The sequence below is a fragment of the Salarias fasciatus genome, chromosome 22 (assembly GCF_902148845.1).
Source record: "Salarias fasciatus chromosome 22, fSalaFa1.1, whole genome shotgun sequence".
NCBI lineage: Eukaryota > Metazoa > Chordata > Actinopteri > Blenniiformes > Blenniidae > Salarias > Salarias fasciatus.
In genome coordinates this window covers 1,558,973-1,578,712 of record NC_043765.1, presented here as the reverse complement: position 1 = coordinate 1,578,712, position 19,740 = coordinate 1,558,973, and the positions used below count along the sequence as shown (strand labels likewise).

At 53.5% G+C, this 19,740-nt stretch overlaps 1 protein-coding gene across 2 annotated transcripts; it reads right to left on the bottom strand.

The window, feature by feature from the left end:
* Nucleotides 1-1,294: 1,294 nt before the first annotated feature.
* Nucleotides 1,295-18,981, bottom strand: LOC115409758 (zinc fingers and homeoboxes protein 1-like). 2 transcript variants are annotated; one of them, XM_030121035.1, is made up of 9 exons: nucleotides 18,675-18,981; nucleotides 16,901-17,265; nucleotides 16,173-16,823; nucleotides 12,834-12,960; nucleotides 11,221-12,372; nucleotides 10,422-10,553; nucleotides 2,548-2,850; nucleotides 2,414-2,505; nucleotides 1,295-2,208 (listed from the first exon to the last, which is right to left on the bottom strand). In XM_030121035.1, the coding sequence occupies exons 2-8, from the start codon at nucleotides 17,182-17,184 to the stop codon at nucleotides 2,422-2,424; spliced, it is 2,733 nt and encodes a 910-aa protein (XP_029976895.1). In that variant the 5' UTR covers nucleotides 17,185-17,265; nucleotides 18,675-18,981; the 3' UTR covers nucleotides 1,295-2,208; nucleotides 2,414-2,421. The 2 variants fall into 2 exon arrangements, with proteins under 2 accessions (XP_029976895.1, XP_029976894.1); XM_030121034.1 differs by having other exon boundaries at nucleotides 2,414-2,850.
* Nucleotides 18,982-19,740: the final 759 nt, after the last annotated feature.

Genomic DNA, 19,740 nt, shown 5'->3' with positions numbered 1-19,740 from the left:
CTGATTTATGAGGATTAGATTCGTCATTGCGATTAATCTCAACTTTAAAAAAGTGAATTGTTGACAGCTCTCCATGAATTAATCACGATTAATTGCGATCAACGCGATTAAAACTGACAGCACTAAAATAATCATTACTTGTAGAAACAACATAAACATAACCTGGAAAAGAATGTGAGTCTGACTTCACCCTCCATCTTTTTTTAAATAAGCTGAAGTTGGAACGGGCGGGTCGCTCCCTACATGCGTCACCCAGCAGGGGGGAATAAATGTCTTCCTGCGATTTTCTATGCAAGCTTGGGTCACAGGGGTGAGATAGTCGTCACCAATCGGGACTTCGGAAAATATGGAAGGCCAATCTGGACATTTGTATCCGGTGCAGGGATATTATATGAGGGGGAGCCGCACAGGCGTCCAGGAGACAGTAGTGACGTCAAACGCCAACCTGCATTCACCTGCCAGAGGAGTGAATCCATGGAGGATCCAGTGGGATCGTGCCAAAGGGAACATAACTTCGTTGAAGTCCTGGAAACGCTGGATTAGAATATGCTGATATTTGTCATGAATTGAACTTATTTATGTAAATTTTATATATATAAAACGTCATTGTTAGATGTGCCCATGACGTCTATAAAAGTCACACAGTCCGCCGTTCAAATTTTTTACTATATATTGACGTCCAAAAAGAGGAAATAATTTGCACGTCACTTATTTGTCCAGAATTAGTCTTAGGCTGACGGACGCAATATAGACACGGTCTGCACATCCAAGAGACATCTGAGGGTATGGTGAGACCATCGGTGGATGAAAATTGAAAAAAAATTACAATAATTTTCCCTTTATTTTGGAGGTAAGGGTATAGTAACATGATCGATGGGTGAAAATTGAAAAAAAAAATGCAACAATTTTTGCTTTATTTTGGAGGTATGTATGTGTGTGTTCGCGTAGACCCTATGTACGTGTGTGTGTGTGTGTGTGTGTGTGTGTGAGAACATGTGCCTTCATACACTCTGTACTTTCATTCTGGTTGTAGGAACATGACGCTGACTGGATGAAGGAAGCAGAGAGAGAAGCAGACGGAACGTTGGAGAACATGCAGAACAGCCGGTGTGTTCGGGTTCCAGACGGCGGGTCGGTTCTGGTTCCGACTCGCCGTTCCTCTGAACATTCTCGCCCGCCGCCGATTCTCCGCTGCCTCGGCTGAGCGGAGTTCTCTGGAGAACCGAGGCGGAGCCGGGTTCTGCTCCTCCACGGTTCTCCAGGATCCGTCTGAACAAAACACACAGAAGAACCGGCCGTTCACCGTCTCGCTTTTATTTTTTCTTGCAGTCATAAAGAGAAGCGGGTTCCGGGGAGAATAAATAAATAAAGCCAGCGGAACGTTCCGGCATGCGGCAGAGAACGGCTGCTGCTTCTGATACCAAAGGTTAAAAAGTTCCTGCAGGAACGGAGCGGAACCCGGAGGTCCCGGCGGACCGCTCGACCCGTATGGAGAACCGCCTCGAGGTAAAGGGTTCTGTTCCTGAATCGCCCGAACGTGTTCCGGTTCCAATCCCTCCATCCACGTTCCACGCACGGAGCTGCTCTTCCTCTTTGGTGCTACGTTTCCCAGAATGCCGTTCACCCTGCAGGACAGAACCGGATCTGGCTCCCGTTCGGTCTGATAGGACTGTTCCTCTGTCTTTTATTTTGAAGTGCTGTCAGACCCAGACTCCTCGGGTTCCAGAGGTGGATTTCCTCTGAGGGTTCCGTTAGCGTGGAACTGAAAGAACCTCGACGGAACGCAAAATAAGAGCATCACAGGTTCAACAGGAAGTCACCTGGAACGAAGACAAAACCTTCAGAATAAAAGAGGATGGCACTGATCCGGAAATTCACAGAAAAAACAAAAAACTTTTCTCCTGAATGTTCGGAGACTTCAGATGCTTCTGATTTTCTTTTGAAAAACCTCTGGTAGAAATGTTGTGGATTTTATTTTTTATACAAACATTTTTTTCTTGGTTTTTTTTTTCCATTTTTTTTAGAAAAAGACCCAAAAGATCAAAGTAAGAGTTCAGTCATTCTCGCCAAAATAAAAGCCTTGGAGAGTGAAGTCAGCGGCTCTGACTGTTAGCATGAATGTCTGTTAGCATGAACCCGTCCTGCGGCCGTCTCTCGGTCCCGAACCGCCCGCTGAGAAACACAGACGCTTCCTGGTCGACGTCTGACCTGCGGAGAAAATGAATCGTCTGAAGGAGGAAACGCTTTATTTTGAAGTTTTCACTGAAAACGCAAAGTTTCCAGCCAATTATTACAGACCCTTTCAAACTAAAAGTTTTTCATTTTCAGGGATTGTATGTCTTTTAAACTGCCCCGCTAACCGCTAGCCGCTAACCGCTAACCGCTAGCCCCGTCCTGGTCCTCAGAAACTCACCTCTATGCTCATGTCTGCTCCTCGGACTGTGATTGGCCGACGCCTTCAGAATGCTCCTGGACCTCCTCGTCCTCCCGGACCTCCTCCTGGACCTCCTCGTCCTCCCGGACCTCCTCCTGGACCTCCTCTTGGACCTCCTCGTCCTCCTGGACCTCCTCCTCCTCGTCTCCTTGCTCTTTGACCTCCATCACGCCGTCGCCGTCGGCCCGCTGACCTTCAGCCTCCTCCTGATCCATGACGTCCTCCTTGTCCCCGTCCTCCTCGTCCTCGCTGAACAGCTTCCTGCCGTCCTGGGCCCTCCTGGCCGTCTCGGAGAACCAGTCCCGGACCTGCTGGTAGCTCATGCTGGACTTGGTGACCAGTTCGTCCAGGTCGCTCTCGCTCAGGAAGCCGTGTTTGAGGTAGTAGTCCTTCAGGAAGGACTTCCCCGGTTTGACCTGAGGGACGGACGAGACAGGGACAGGTCAGGGACACGCCAGGGACAAGATGGGGACACAGTACAAGACAGAGACATGAAAGTTATACATCGGGACAGGATGGGGACAAGACAGAGACACGGCATCCACCAACCAACAGAGGCCAACCGAGACACTGAAGTTCTGAGCTAAAGATGGACGGACACATGTCCCTGCTGTCAGACACGCCTGGAGCCGCGGAACCTTCATGAAGACAGAAATGTTTTAAAAACAGCTTTAAAGGGATACTTCAACATTTTGGCAAATTGGCCCATTTAGCGCAATTCCTTCGTCATTTTGAACAGCATACTTACTTTTTCTGTGAGGGCGAGCTGTTTATTCAGAGGTGAGTCGGGGAAGGTTTTCGGGACGGACACAATGGAAGTCACCCACTTCCAGGTCTCACTGTCGCTGCCCACGTGGGCGTTGAAGTCCCCCAGTAGAACAATGGAGTCCCCAGTCGGAGCACTGTCCAGCACCCCTCCCAGGGACTCCAAGAAGGCCGGGTACTCTGCACTGCTGTTCGGCCCATAAGCCGAGACAACAGTGAGGCACCTATCCCCGACCCGAAGGCGCAGGGATGCAACCCTCTCGTTCACTGGGGTGAACTCCAACACATGGCGGCTGAGCTGTGGGGCTATAAGCAAACCCACACCAGCCCGCCGCCTCTCACCGCGGGCAACGCCAGAGAAGTGGAGAGTCCAGCCCTTCTCGAGAGGTTGGGTTCCAGAGCCCAGGCTATGTGTGGAGGTGAGCCCGACTATATCTAGCAACCTCCCTCACAAGCTCGGGTTCCTTCCCCGCCAACGAGGTGACATTCCATGTCCCTAGAGCCAGTCTCTGTGTCCGGGGATCGGGTCGCCGGGCACCCTGCCGTCGGCTGCCACCCAATCCACACTGCACCTGGCCCCTACGGTTCCCTCGGTGGGTGGTGAGCCCACCGGAGGTCAGGCTCACGTCGTCCATTCGGGCTGAGCCCGGCCAGGCCCCGTGGGCAAAGACCCGGCCACCAGGCGCTCGCTTACGAGCCCCAACCCCAGGCCTGACTCCAGGGTGTGGCCCCGGCTGCGCCATACCGGGCGACGTAACGACCTTTGTTCTTTTTCTACTCATAGGGGGTTTTGAACTGCTCTCAGTCTGGCCCATCACCTCGCACGGCCTCCCCAATCTGAACCCGAGTGGTGTTCTGTTATTGGACTTCTGTGCTAGTCACAGTTTGTCCATAACGAACACCATGTTCGAGCACAGGGGTGTCCATAAGTGCACTTGGCACCAGGACACCCTAGGTCGGAGGTCGATGATCGACTTTGTTGTCGTGTCATCTGACCTCCGGCCGTGTGTTTTGGACACTCGGGTGAAGAGAGGGGCAGAGCTGTCGACCGATCACCACCTGGTGGTGAGTTGGATTCGCTGGCGGAGGAGGAAACCGGACAGACTTGGCAGACCCAAACGTGTTGTGAGGGTCTGCTGGGAACGTCTGGCGGAACCCTCTGTCAGCATGGCTTTCAACTCCCACCTCCGGGAGAGCTTCTCTCATGTCCCGAGGGAGGCTGGGGACATTGAGTCCGAGTGGACCATGTTCTCCACCTCCATTGTCAAAGCAGCTGCTCAGAGCTGTGGTCGTAAGGTCTCCGGTGCCTGTCGTGGCGGCAACCCCCGAACCCGGTGGTGGACACCGGAAGTAAGGGCTGCCGTCAAGCTGAAGAAGGAGTCCTATCGAGCCTTGCTGGCTCATGGGACTCCCAAAGCAGCTGACGGGTACCGGCAGGCCAAGCGAACTGCAGCCCGAGCAGTTGTGGAGGCAAAACTCGGGTCTGGGAGGAGTTTGGGGAGGCCATGGAGGAGGACTATCGGTCGGCCTCGAAGAAATTCTGGCAAACCATCCGGCGCCTCAGGAGGGGAAAGCAGGTCTCCGCCAACACTGTTTACAGTGGAGGTGGGGAGCTGCTGACCTCAACTGGGGATATTGTTGGATGGTGGAAGGAATACTTTGAGGACCTCCTCAATCCCGTCGCCACGTCTTCCGTGGAGGAAGCAGAGGCTGAGGTCTCAGAGGTGGACTCGTCCATCACCCAAGCTGAAGTCACTGAGGTGGTTGGCAAGCTCCTCGGTGGCAAGGCACCGGGGGTGGACGAGATTCGGCCTGAGTACCTTAAGTCTCTGGATGTGCAGGGACTGTCTTGGTTGACACGTCTCTGCAACATCGCGTGGCGGTCGGGGACGGTGCCTCTGGATTGGCAGACCGGGGTGGTGGTCCCCCTGTTTAAAAAGGGGGACCAGAGGGTGTGCTCCAACTATAGGGGGATTACACTCCTCAGCCTCCCCGGGAAAGTCTATTCCAGGGTACTGGAGAGGAGGATCCGACCGATAGTCGAACCTCAGATCCAGGAGGAACAATGCAGTTTTCGTCCTGGTCGTGGAACAGTGGACCAGTTCTATACCCTCCATAGGGTGCTCGAGGGTTCGTAGGAGTTTGCCCAACCAGCCCACATGTGTTTTGTGGATTTGGAGAAGGCATTCGACCGTGTCCCTCGTGGTGTCTTGTGGGGGGTGCTCCGGGAATACGGAGTCCGGGGCCCCTTGTTAAGGGCCGTCCGGTCTTTGTATGACCGGAGTAGGAGTCTGGTCCGCATTGCCGGCAGTAAGTCGGACCTGTTCCCGGTGCATGTTGGACTCCGGCAGGGCTGCCCTTTGTCACCGGTTCTGTTCATAATCTTCATGGACAGAATTTCTAGGTGCAGCCAGGGGCCGGAGGGGGTCCGGTTCGGGAACCACAGGATTTCATCTCTGCTTTTTGCAGATGATGTTGTCCTGTTGGCTTCATCGAACCCGGACCTACAGCATGCACTGGGGCGGTTCGCAGCCGAGTGTGAAGCGGCAGGGATGAGGATCAGCACCTCCAAATCCGAGGCCATGGTCCTCGACCGGAGGAAGGTGGCTTGCCCCCTCCAGGTTGGTGGAGAGACCCTAGCCCAGGTGGAGGAGTTTCAGTATCTTGGGGTCTTGTTCACGAGTGGGGGACGGATGGAGCGTGAGATTGACAGGCGGATCGGTGCAGCGGCTGCAGTGATGCAGTCGTTGTATCGTGGTGAAGAAGGAGCTGAGCCGAAAGGCGAAGCTCTCGATTTACCAGTCAATCTACGTTCCCACCCTCACCTATGGTCATGAGCTTTGGGTCATGACCGAAAGGACAAGATCCTGGATACAAGCGGCCGAAATGAGCTTCCTCCGTAGGGTGGCTGGGCGCTCCCTTAGAGATAGGGTGAGGAGCTCAGTCACCAGGGAGGAGCTCGGAGTAGAGCCGCTACTCCTCCACATCGAGAGGAACCAGCTGAGGTGGCTCGGACATCTGTTTAGGATGCCTCCTGGACGCCTCCCTAGGGAGGTGTTCCGGGCATGTCCCACTGGGAGGAGACCCCGGGGAAGACCCAGGACACGCTGGAGAGACTATGTCTCTCGGCTGGCCTGGGAACGCCTTGGGATCCTCCCAGAGGAGCTGGAGGAAGTGTCTGGGGACAGGGAAGTCTGGGCATCCCTGCTGAGACTGCTGCCCCCGCGACCCGGCCCCGGATAAGCGGTAGAAAATGGATGGATGGATGGATGGATAGACACAATGGAAGTGGATGGTATTTTTGTTGCCACTTGTCAAATTCATCAAATACACAATCCAACAACCCCAAAACACTTTGGTGGACACGTTATAATCCACACATTCACTACGCTGTGATATATTAATGAAAATTACCAGATTGAGTTGTTTATGCAAAGATTGCTGAGACGGAACAACTGACTAAACATGGCGTCTGGGCGTAGTGATTTGAAAAGAAAAAGTAGTTCCCAGTATTTGCTTCACTGTCGTAACGCTACAATATTATTTGTTGGTGTTCCACAGCGTCGTGAATGTGTGGATTATAACGTGTCCACCAAAGTGTTTTGGGGTTGTTGGATTGTGTATTTGATGAGTTTGACGAGGGGGAACAAAAATACCATCCACTTCCATTGTGTCCGTCCCGAAAACCTTCCCCGACTCACCTCTGAATAAACAACAGCTCGCCCTCACAGAAACAGTCAGTCTGCTGTTCGAAATGACTAATGAATTGCATTTGTCAAAATGTTGAAGTATCCCTTTAAACGTCTTGCGAGCCAATCAGTCCAGCAGTACTGGAGTGTTTGTGTGTGTGTGTGTGTGTGTGTGTGTGTGTGTGTGTGTGTGTGTGTGTGTGTGTGTGTGTGTGTGTGTAGGGATATAACATTAGCAGCCATGAAATCAATGGGAGCTAAACTAAGAAAAGTTTTGTACAAAGTTGATTATTTATCCCCAACACATTCTGACATCACTGCGCTGTAGGGCTGGACGATTATGGCAAAAATAATAATCACGATTATGTTGATAGATATTGAAATCACGATTAATAACCACGATTATTCATAATTCCAAAACTTGAGTATTTATCAAACTACAACTTGAAAGAACAATCAAAAATAAACTTATAAAAATTAATATATTAAATAATATCAATAAAACAAATAAATAAAAATAAATACCCAATCTGCATGCATTTCTATAAAACTTGCAAAAATAGCAATATGCAAAATACACTAATAACTCAGTCAAAAACACAACCTGAAAATATTCTTTGAACTCTCTCAAAAACTATTTTAAACAACAAAAGAGGGGTTGGCTGCACAGTTAAACACTCCCTGTCCTTAACTTCCTACAAGTTTTTGGCGAGGAAGACGAGTCTGTTCACTGGTCTGGCTTCAGCGACTAACGAAGGCAGGAGACAACATTTCCACCTGTGCTGAAAACCCGCTCTGATGCAGCACTTGTGGCAGGATGCTGGATGTCCGACGAGTTGAAGCCAAAATGCTTCCAGATGACTGAAGCAGTCCGACCTTTCTTGTCAACGAAAGGCTCCTTTTCTGCCATGTTTGTAAACCGCCTCCTTCAGTGTTGCTGATGGAGCCCTGGCTGCGGCTGCTGCACAAGGTGCATTCATGGTACTTTGGCAGCGTAGGAAATTACATACACGCCGCGCCGTGCGGCTAATTAATCGTTTTTCTCCGATAACGTTTTTATGATCGTGAGTAACCAAAATCGAAATCAAGATTAAAATTCAATTAATCGTCCAGCCTTACTGCGCTGACATCACAGCGCTGACATCACAGCGCTGACATCACAGCGCTGACATCACAGCGCTGACATCACAGCGCTGACATCACCGCGCTGACATCACCGTTATTTTCCTGCTGATTTCTGCGGAGCCCTGACAGCACAGCAGCTTCAGACATGATGCACCTTTTTAGCTGCTTAATTCCAGTGTTCCTGAGGGGGGGCCCCCCACACCGGGAGTTGGTTCCGGTCCTCTGCTGGGGTTCCTGTGCTCGGGTCCTCGGGTCCTCTGGTCCCGGCTGGCCCGGGGATCTCCACACTTTGGTGTGCGGGTTCCCGTGGTCCGGCGGGGTCGGGGGTCGGGCGCTAGAGCCCCACTATTAATGACCTTTGACTTCTCCCGGTGTGGGGGGCCCCACTGGTGACGTTTCCCATGATGCTCAGTGCCAGGCCATGTCTCCCAGAATTAAAATGGCAGAGTGTCTGTATGTGTGTGTGTGCACCTGGCTGTCTGTGTCCGTCTCTGTGTGTGTGTGTGTGTGTGTGTGTGTGTGTGTGTGTGTGTGTGTGTGTGTGTGTGTGTGTGCATAATCGATGCTGCGGGTTTTTGTTCTCTTTTTTTTTTTTCTTTCTGTCTTTTTTTGTTTGTACGATTGTGTTTTCACTGTTCAGCACTTTGCGTTGTTTTATAAATATGAAAAGTGCTCTAGAAATAAAGTTTGATTGACCGATTGATGACTTGAGTTCATCTTTCTAAAGTTACGAATCAAACTTCTCAGGTTTCTTTTTCTCTCTTAAATTATTTCAATGAGTGATGAAGGAGCAGAAATGTCCCTGCTGTCCATGTCAGCTAGCAAAGCATCACCAAGGCTGAGCGGTGGATACGGATGAAAGGAGGATGATGCTGGGAGGGATGAAGCCAAAAGGCTGATGGCTGATCAGAGGAGGCCGTTTGCTCTCCAGGGGTCAGGATTCAGGGCTCAGAGTCAGGGGTCAGGGGTCAGGGTTCACACTGTGCTGCTTGTTCGTTGCTGTGTGCATTGAAGGGTTTAATGATGCTTAAATGTTTTACTTCAGACACACTCGAGTCATTAAAAGCACCAGCAGGTTTTCATCCTGAAGGCTGAGGTTAAGCTGAACAGAGCTGAATTCTACTGTGACCGTCAGGTGTTTTATTTCTGCTTGAGGTAAAATATTAACTTATTTTATTTCAGACATACTTCAATAATTAAAAGCACCAAATAATTTTCTATTTTAAAGTGTGTGTGATAATGTTGTAGTTACAGTGAAGCTGTTAAATTTTTAGTCTTCAATAAATGAAAAGTTGAACACTTCTTGTCATTTTTTGGAGGAAAAGCAGCATCGGCCAGAAATAAGGGCCGTCGGCTCAGGGTGAGGGGAAAACACCGGTTTGGGCCCTGAAACTGTCCATTCCTACGGTGAGCATTAGTAGGGGTGGGACGAGACACAAATTCCACGAGACGAGATGTCTCACAAGACTGAGTCCACGAGATCGAGACGAGACGAGACTTTCATGTTTACATGGTCAGCTACATCCCCGTTCAAACCACGGCGCCCAGACTGCATTTGCACTTCATGCCACTAGGTGTGCTGTTTGCATGTTCAACCTTATTTTGCACAGACACCACAGAGGAAGAAGGGCTGCAGGCTGCAGGCCTCTCTCTGCATGTCCTTAGAAAAAGTGTGAGCAGCAAGACGTGGTCACATGATCAATGATGCGATGCAGCGTGTCTTCAATAAAAGAGAAGAACTGAACGACTGTTTCCGCACAGTTTCGCGGCCGGTGGCAAGGGGCGCCGGCGGTGAGACCGCTTGTTTTGTCTGCCTACACCGCGAGGGGCGGGCGGCGTTAGTTCACTTCCGCACTGGTGGGAGCGCTCGTTTCCACACCCGTGCATTCCAGCTGCATTCCAAACAACACAACAGGCAGGCCACCATTATTTTTAATAAACAGGTTTCTTCAACACCGCCCGCCTGGAATGCGTGGGTGTAGAAACGAGCGCTCCCGCCAATGCGGAAGTGAACTAACGCCGCCCGCCCCTCGCGGTGTAGGTGGACAAAACAAGTGGTCTCGCCGCCGGCAGCGACTACTAGCTTGTGTACTCAAAAGACCAAGAGTCCTTGCAGACAGAACAAGCGCAGAACAGTATTTCATGCCCCTTTCGACCGGGTTTTTAAATATGACCATGAGCATATTCGGGTTTTTGCCCGTGTTTCCATGGCTGTGCGCCGTGTAATGTGTTATTCCCTCAATATTCCAGTTAAGAAGGGTCACTGCCTGCATGTAAACGTGCTCAATATCGTTCAACGCATGGACGACAAATCTCGTGGCATTTTGATCTCGCGAGATCTTGTGACACGAGATCCCGTCCCATCCCTGAGCATTAGCTGTTAGCATCGTTAGCTGCTGGTCACAGACCTTGATGGTAGCGGCGCCCCCTGCTGGAGAGCGTTTGCAGGGATACGGCCGGCGGCTCCTCCTGGACCAGCCACGGAAACGCTTCCTGGACTTCTTCTGGGTCCTGGATCCTCCGTTCAGCGCCTCGTCCACCTGCAGGACCACACAGCGACGTCTCCATGACAACGAGCAGACGGCGTGAGGAGGCCGACTGTTCCGCACACTGACGGCGTTCTGAGAAGCAGCTGTATCGACAGTGAATGTGTTACAGTACGATGTCATCATGTTGTTACGTCATCACACTGTGGATGTGTTACAGCATGACGTCATCATGTTACGTCATCACACTGTGGATGTGTTACAGCATGACGTCATCATGTTACATCATCACACTGTGGATGTGTTACAGCATGACGTCATCATGTTACGTCATCACACTGTGGATGTGTTACAGCATGACGTCATCATGTTACATCATCACACTGTGGATGTGTTACAGCATGACGTCATCATGTTACATCATCACACTGTGGATGTGTTACAGCATGACGGCAAGTTGTTAAGTTTTTACACCATGAATGTGTTACAGGTGTTACAGCATGATGTCATCATGTTACGTCATCACACTTTGGATGTGTTACAGCATGACGTCATTATGTTGTGTCGTTACACCGTTGAATGTGTCACAGTATGATGTCATCATGTTACGTCATCACACCGCGAATGTGTAACATCATGACGTCATGTTGTTCCGTCGTTACAGCGTGAATGTGTTACATCATCACCCCGGGGGGTTGCGAGGCGGCGGCGGGCGCGTCACCTTTCCGATCTGGTACAGGTAGTACCACTTGAGGCTGTTGTTCTTCCAGGCGTAGCGGGTGTCTCCGAACCAGCTGACGATGTCGTGGCGCGGCAGGCCGCTCTGCTCCGCCATGGCGTCGTACTCGGCGGCGGTGGGCCACTGCGTGCGGATGAAGGCGGTCCTCAGGATGTTGAGCTGTTCGGGCGTCCTCTTCACCGCCCGCCGGCCGCCGCCGCCACTCCGCCGCTCGGCCGGCGGCCCGTCGCCGTCGGCCTCGCCGCTCGCCGCAGGCGCCTTCCTCCTCTCGGTGAACCAGGCGTCCACCTCGCGCCGCGTCAGCTTGGTCTGCGCCCGCAGGCGGCTCAGCTCCTCGTCGGACGGCGTGTCGGCCTGCAGGAAGCTGGCCTCCAGCAGCAGCAGCTGCTCCGCCGTCTTCTCCTTGAACCTCTGTGGCGTGAAGTCGGGGAAGGCGTGGCGCAGCTTGACGCGGCGCTCGGGGGCGGAGACGGACGAGCCCGGGGCGCCGCCGGACGTCGGCGATGACGATTCGCCGGCGTCGTCGCTGGAGTCGATGACGATGGCACCGGCGGCAGCGGCGCCGTCATTGGGGCCGGCGCCAGCGCTCCGTGGCGCGCGGCCAGACGCCGCCCTGCCGGGCGCCTCGCCCAGCAGGCCGTGGTCCCGGGAGTTCCGCTGGTTGTAGCGCGTGTCGCTGAACCACTTCTTGATGGCGCGTTTGGACAGCTTGGTGACCTGCATGAGGCGCGAGATCTCCGCCTCGCTGGCGAACTGCCGCCGGCCGTAGCTCGCCTTCAGCTCCGCCAGCTGCTCTTTGGACTTCTTGGGTTTTCCGCCGGCGGCGGCGTCAGGCGGCGCGGCGGCCGTGCACGGCTCGGCCCTGGACTCGGAGACCGACGGCTCGGCGGCTTTGGGCCGGGCGCCGGAGACGCCGGCGACCGTCAGCGTGATGGGCGGGGCCACGGGCACGGCGGCCCCGCCCCCGGCCACCTGCGTGAGGACCAGGCCCGGCTGGCCCACGATCTGACACGTCTGGAAGATGGACTGCAGCCCGTTGGCGGCGGCGGCGGCCATGTTGGCGGGGATGACGGTGATGGTGGGCGGGACGGTCTGCACCGTGCCGTTGAACTTCTTCCTGCGAGCCTCCTCCACCTGCAGGGCGGCAGCAGCTACGTCACCTCCGGTTCCCACAATCCCCTGGCAACGGTTGTACTGCTACAGGACAGGAACTGTGGACACTCTGAACTGTGTGTGTTGCTGTCTTGTAGGTGTGTGTGTGTGTGTGTGTGTGCGCGTTTGTGTGTTGCTGTCTTGCAGGTATGTGTGTGTGTGTTGCTGTCTTGTAGGGGTGTGTGTGTGTGTGTTGCTGTCTTGTAGGGGTGTGTGTGTGTGTGTTGCTGTCTTGTAGGTGTGTGTGTGTGTTGCTGTCTTGTAGGTACGTGTGTGTGTGTGTGTGTTGCTGTCTTGTAGGTACGTGTGTGTGTGTGTGTTGCTGTCTTGTAGGTACGTGTGTGTGTGTGTGTGTTGCTGTCTTGTAGGTACGTGTGTGTGTGTGTGTGTTGCTGTCTTGTAGGTACGTGTGTGTGTGTGTGTGTGTGTGTGTGTGTGTGTACCTCCTCTGGAGTCCAGCTCACTCCGTGTTTCAGCCTCTGAGCTGAAAACCAAACTTTGATTTGTTCTTCACTGAACTTCGTCTGAGACGACAAACCCAGGATCTCCGAGAGCGACGGGTAGGGGAACCTGAGACAGACACACACACACACACACACACACACACACACACACAGACACACAGACACACAGACACACAGACACAGACACACACACACAGACACACACAATCATAGTTTAATACTCGGGCCCCCTGAGGTTCTCGGGTTCTTCCGGGTTCTGGTCTGAACCAGTATTTTTCCGGCCGGTTATCAAAACGCTGCAGGAACTAAAAGAGACGGAGTTCAGAGCAGGAAGGCTGATGGAACTGAAGACATCCGTCAATGTTCTACCTCTTCTTCAGAACCGGGTCGCAGGAGCAGCAGTCTCAACAGGGATGGCAGACTTCCTGTCCCCTGACTCTTCCCCAGGTCCTCCCAGTGGGACATGTCCAGAACTCCTCCCCAGGGAGGCGTCCAGAAGGTTCTGTCCTAAACAGATGCTGAGCCTCCTCAGCTGGTTCCTCTCCATGTGGAGGAGTAGCGGTTCTACTCCCAGCTCCTCCCCCTGGTGACGTAGCTCCTCCCCCTGGCTCTAATCCCCCTTTCCCACTGTCCAAAAAACCCATTTAAACGCGTTAATTAGACCCTCCAGGAATCCGCGATCGCGGAATTTTTTGCGGAAATCACGTCTGTCCGCGGACTTATGGACCTTCCGTGGATTTTAATGCCTGGTGCAGAAAACTCACATTTTACTTGCAAAGGCCAACGCACACTACCGGATGATCGAGCCGAATCACAATCGGGCAGATTGTAGATAATGAACATGTTAAATATTCCCGATTGCAAATCCTGTGGTGTGTGGTGCACTGCTGGACGATCAGCTCCGAGCCGACCTGACCACACCCTCGGAATAAAGCTCCCTGATTGGCCGAACAGCTCCGGCTCACCAGGCGTTAATGCGCTGCTTCCTCCACCCTTAACAAGACCCTGAGGTACTGAACTCCTCCTCTTGGACCAGGAAAGGCCACCTTCTTCTGGTCCAGGACCAGGGCCTCGGATTTGGAGGTGCTGATCCTCGTCCCTGTCACTTCTCACTCGGTTGCAAACCACCCCAGTGCATGATGGTCCAGGTTCCATGGAGCCAACAGGACTGGACTGGTTGAACGAAGTCCTACTGGACGGTTTGACAGAATGTCTTGGAGGCCGACCGGTAGTCCTCCTGCATGTCCTCCTGAACTCCTCCAGACCAGAGGTTTTGCCTCCTGGGGAACTGAGGTGTTTTTCAAAATAAAGCTCAATGCCAGTGAAGGAAATTCAACATTACTCCTTCAAAATGTGGCCGGGAACCAAATGGTCCACGGACCAGTGGTTGGGGATCCCTGGTCTAGATGTTATTTCAACAACAGAGTCACTAAGAGAACTCAGTGGTCCTCAGAGAACCACAGTGTTTACCAGAAAACCCGGCGTCCCCCGGAGACCCGGCGTTCCCCAAAGACCCGGCGTTCCCCAAAGACCCGGCGTTCCCCGGAATTCCCCAGAGTTCCCCTTGAGGCTGAGCAATTTAATCGATTCTGCGATATAAATCGAAATTTTCCCCCCCAGAAAGTATCGATCTTCTAGCTGCAAGTATCGCAGATAGATTACATCTCATTCAAATCCTCCATGATCCGTCCGGCTCTCTGCTCGCTGAAAATGTCGACTGATGAGGAGAGCAGGGATGCTGTTGTGTTGTCAGATTAAGTGGACAATCTGGACGGAACACACAAAGACCGGTACCGGGAGAAACTACGGATTTCAGGCTGCAGCAGGACCCGGACTCAATGCCAGCCGCCTGTTCCCAGCATGCACAGCTGAGACTCGAGAACCCCCGATGTAATCGACAGTTCTTCTGCGTACACAAAGGCAGCGATGAAGGCGAACAGGAGCCTGGAGTCATACAAGTATTTAGTGTCCGGCTTTGTGGAGCTCTGGGACAACACGGACAACGTTCTGGTAAAGTCGACGGTAGATCTGATAACTTACATGTCAGAGTTCAACTCCAGCCAGAATGAAAGTCATTTAACCCGTTTGGCCCGACGGACCCGGTACCGGGTCCAGCTCTCTGCTCCACTTCAACCAGTGTAGAAAGTCACTAAAATGCTGTGAGGAGGATTTCTTTCAACTGTGTCTCAAACAGAAGCCTTAATCTCACTGACTGATGCTGCAGCTGCACTTTGATGACCGAGTGTTTGTTTTATAACAACTTTAAAATCCAGATGCAACAATTCGCCACGCCCCCCTCCCCCGCACCTCCAGACTCAAAACGCGACACAACGTAGGATCCGTCTGCTCCTCCCAACATGTTGGATATCATATCAAACTAGAAAATCTACACTTTAAGACGACAGCAGGCAGGATCTTCTCTGAGCCGACCGGCTCCCGTCAGCGGCAAAACAAACCCAAAACCGGTCTTTACATTTCACAGCCAGCAGCTCAGATCATGTTTCTCACACACTTCTTCACCAAATCTCAAAGCTGTTCACACCAAACACAACTTGTTCTATGTCCTTACTGATTTGTGGTCATTTTCCACCTATTCACGCTGCTCCGACCAAAATTAGCCACATAATCCTCTAGAACAGTGAAAGAGCGTCATGCGCCCGGCTGTTTGTTTTCACTCCAACATGGCGGCGACTGCCCGACGTGCACTGCGAGGCCGGGTGTGTGACGCCAGCTGCAGACACTCCATACACAGAAGAAGAAACAGCGAGAAAGTTCAAGAAAACACCAGCAAATACGACTCCAGAGCCGCCATGTTGAAAACCGGACGTGAGGGAACGCTTCGGTCTTAAAAAGAAGACAGAGAGCATCTAGTTGCGGGCGGGCGGGGGGGGGGGGGGGGGGGGGGGGGGGGGGGTGTCGGGGGTGTTCGGGCCACCATTCAGCCGCCATTTGATGATCACGGCTGTAGACTCGGCCACATGTTGTGGATAAATCAAACCAACATGTCACCAAAATCACACTTTCCCCGGAAATCCTGCAGAAAATGTCCGTTTATCAAATCGTATCGAATCACGTCATTGGCCGAAAATCGTGATAAATATCGTATTGTGAGCTGAATATCGTGTATCATATCGTATCGGCAAATAAGTACCGCTACAGCCCTAGTTCCCCGGCGCTCCCCGGCGCCCCCCGGTTCCCCGGCGCCCCCCGGTTCCCCGGCGCTCCCCGGTTCCCCGGCGGCCCCCGGTTCCCCGGCGCCCCCCGGTTCCCCGGCGCTCCCCGGTTCCCCGGCGCCCCCCGGTTCCCGGCGGCCGTTACCTGCTGTAGGCGCTGAGCAGCAGCAGGTTGTTGTCCATGGCGCTGTTGTAGGACGGGATGCTGCTGACCGGGATGAGCAGCTGCGTCTGGCTGCTCTGGTTCTGCTGGTTCTGCTGGTTCTGCAGCGCCGTCAGGACCTGGGCCAGGGTTCCGGGCGGCAGAACGCCGCCGGCGCCGCCGCCGCCGCCCTTCACCTGCAGCACGCTGGAGCCGCCCAGCAGCAGGTTCTGCGGGACGGCCTGGAGGTGCAGGGGCGCGGAGAGGGGGAGGAGCCGGGGGGCGGCGGCGGCGGCGGCCGGCGGCTCCCGGTTCTCCTCGTTCTCCTCGTCCTCGTCGCTCTCCAGCTTGATGACGTCGTCGGCGCCGCCCGCCTTCAGCGAGCAGAACCTCTTGGGTTCCGGCCGGCCGCGGATCCTCATGATGGGCGTCTTGCTGAGCGCGATGGCGGTCTGGGCCGAGTCGTCGTCCTCCTCCTCCGCCGCCGCCGCCTCCTCCGCCTCCTCCGCCTCCGTCTTGACGAAGCCGCCGTCGAAGGTCAGGTCGCTGACGGTCTGCTGGAGAACCGCCTCGCCGTTCCGCCGCAGCAGCGTTCTGGTGAAGCCGTCCTCGCCGGGGTGCAGCCGGGCATTGTGGGCCAGCAGCGCGTCGTAGCTGAGAGCAAAGCATTGTGGGTGAAGCGCTGTGACTGGCCCCGCCCCCACCGGCCCCGCCCCTGGCCCCGCCCCTACCTCTTGGTGTGGTAGTCACACTCCACGCAGACGTAGGAGGCGTTGAGGACGACGTCGGGATGCTCGGCGTCCACGTGCATGGTGAACAGGTTCAGCTCCGACGTCTGGAAGCTGCAGTATTTACACTCGTACCCGCCCTCCGCCGCGCCGGGGTCCCCCGCCGCCGCCGCCGCTGCCGCCTCCTCCGGCTCCTCCTCCGCCGCCGCCGCCGCGCCGTCCTCCGGCTCGGGCCCGTCCCGTGCCGGGACCATGCAGGGCGTGGTGGACTTCCTCCGGCTCGCCATGTGGGGGGTGTGGTCAGTCGGGGGTTCTGCGGCGCTCAGGTTCTCCGGGGATCCATGGAGACACGGCACCAGTCTGAAAGTCTGCCGGAGAAAAGAAATTCAATTCAACTTTATTTATGAAGAGCCAGTTACAACACGGTCGCCCCCAGACAGAGAAAACCCAACAGATCCACAAGAGCAGGAACCCTGCAGGACCAGGATCAGAGCAGAACCCTGCAGAACCAGGATCAGAGGAGGAGAACCCTGCAGGACCAGGCTCAGAGGAGAACCCTGCAGAACCAGGATCAGAGGAGAACCCTGCAGAACCAGGATCAGAGGAGGAGAACCCTGCAGAACCAGGATCAGAGGAGGAGAACCCTGCAGGACCAGGATCAGAGGAGAACCCTGCAGAACCAGGATCAGAGGAGGAGAACCCTGCAGAACCAGGATCAGAGGAGGAGAACCCTGCAGGACCAGGATCAGAGGAGAACCCTGCAGAACCAGGCCCAGAGGAGGAGAACCCTGCAGAACCAGGCTCAGAGGTGGTCTTCCTGCTGTCCCGGTTGGGGTGAGGGGACAGACAGGTTCTTGTCTCTACATACAGGTCATATATAAACTCAGGGTCCAGAGGCTACAGGAGGAATGATCAGTCACATGTAGCAATACAATGAAATTACATTGAAACGAGAGAAGGAGCAGAGCTGGGAGCCGGTTCCACATGGTAGAACCCGGGTTCAGTAAACCTTCCCCCCACTGGGTCCGGGTTCCTCCATTAATCACAGCAGCTGTTTTGATTGAAGCCCAATTAGAACTGAACCCATTGGATCCAGGCTGTCTCAGTGGATCAGCTGATTGATGTTCTGTCTGCATCCCTCAAGCGGGGCTCTAGTCCACCTCAGAGACCGACTCCTGGTCCAGGGTTCTGGTGTTCTGACTTTTTGGTCTCCCACAGTGGAAAGAGAGAGAGAGGGGAGTCATTTTATTTCCATTGAAGCGGACACAATAAATCCACGACTCATTTTCTCAACAAGCGGAACGCCTGAAGGAGAACCTCAACATCCAGAACCTGAGAACAGGAGATCCTCCATATCGGTGGTTCTGCGGGTTCTTCAGAGGATCCACTGAATCGATCACATTCATGTGAATCAGAGAACAAATCGAACTTCTCGATCAGCTGAGCTTCATCACGACTCTGAACTTCAGAAGATTTAGAGGGAAAAGAGGAGTTTTGAAATTTAACTTCATTTTACATTCACCCGAACCCATCTATTCATCAAAAATCCCTCCGGAGCTCCGGCTGCCCCCCTCGGGAGTTCCGGGGCCCCGGCTGCCCCTCTCGGGCTTGCCGCCTCCGGAGCTCCGCAGCTCCGCTTCAGCCGCTGACAGGACGCCGGAGGCGGAGCGGCTAGCGTTAGCTTGCAGCGGGACTCGGCTGTGCTCCGGCCGCACAGGGCTGCTCCCCCGCCCGCTCCCCGGGCTCCGCCGCCCTCCCCCCGGGGCTCCGTGTTTACCTGCTCCGCCGGGTCCCGCCGCTCCGGGGACCGGGCTAACGGCCGCGCGGCGCCTCCTCTCCGGGCTGTTGCTGCGCAGTCTTCCGCCTTTCGGCCGCCGCGGTTCCCATCAGCTTCGGCCGGACACGGGGCCTCCTACCGCGGCGCGGAGCCCGGAGCTCCGGCTCGCATCGCTCCCCACGCCCGGGGTCCGCGTTAGTGAGACCGGCAGCCAGCTGAGCAGCGCCCCGGGGAGAGAGAAGCGGAGCCGGAGGAGAAGAAGGAGAGGAAGAAGGAGAAGAGGGCCATTTTCAACCGGAAGGTCCGAGCGGAGGACTTCCGGTCGGAGCGCCACAATAAGACACACAGTATTATCAATAGTAACAGTAAAAAAACTCAAAGTTTTTTTCTTTTGGAATTAAAAATTAAAAAAATAAAAATATCACAACATATCTTTAATGGTTTTTCAAAAACAATAAATATTTAATCTGAATTCCACCCTTTGTAAAAACAGATTTTTAAAACCAGATTTATAGCTTATATAACCTAAAATTGAATAAAATTTGACGAAACCGACAAAACCATACATCACATTTAATATTGATATTTAACACATCATAAATATTCCTATTGTAATCAAAGAATATGACTGATAGTTAAAAAACAAACAAATAAATAAATAAATAAATAAATAAATAAATAAATAAATAAATAAATAAATAAATAAATAAATAACCTCTGTCTGTAATTTAAGCATCGACAGCCAAACCTGTGCTTGAAGCCCCTGAGGTGTTGCTACCCTATGTGTATGAGGTGACAGGCCATCGGTTGCTGATTTCAGATGTGTCCGTTTATTTTCCTTCAGACAAACTGCAGACGGAACCCGGCTTCCATGATGACGGCCGCGAGCAAAACAGTTTTTCCTTCCGAGCAGCTTTAATTAAAGTTAATGTGCTTCTGTCATCAAAAAACCTCTGACTTTTATTTTGAAGGCCTGTCTGTGAACTGGAAGCGACAGTCTGCGTGATGACGTCGCTTTCCCACGTTTTATTTATTTATTTATTTATTTTAACGTCGGGGGCAGGGG

What these genes read in the sequence shown, in the direction of transcription:
- LOC115409758 (XM_030121034.1), bottom strand. Translation starts at nt 17,184, where the DNA reads ATGGCGAGCCGGAGGAAGTCCACCACGCCCTGCATGGTCCCGGCACGG. An exon ending in TGAGCTGGACTCCAGAGGAG is followed by an intron (nt 12,373 to 12,833) that starts GTACACACACAC and finishes GCCGCCCTGCAG; the next exon opens with GTGGAGGAGGCTCGCAGGAA. An exon ending in ACCTGTACCAGATCGGAAAG is followed by an intron (nt 10,554 to 11,220) that starts GTGACGCGCCCG and finishes GTGGTCCTGCAG; the next exon opens with GTGGACGAGGCGCTGAACGG.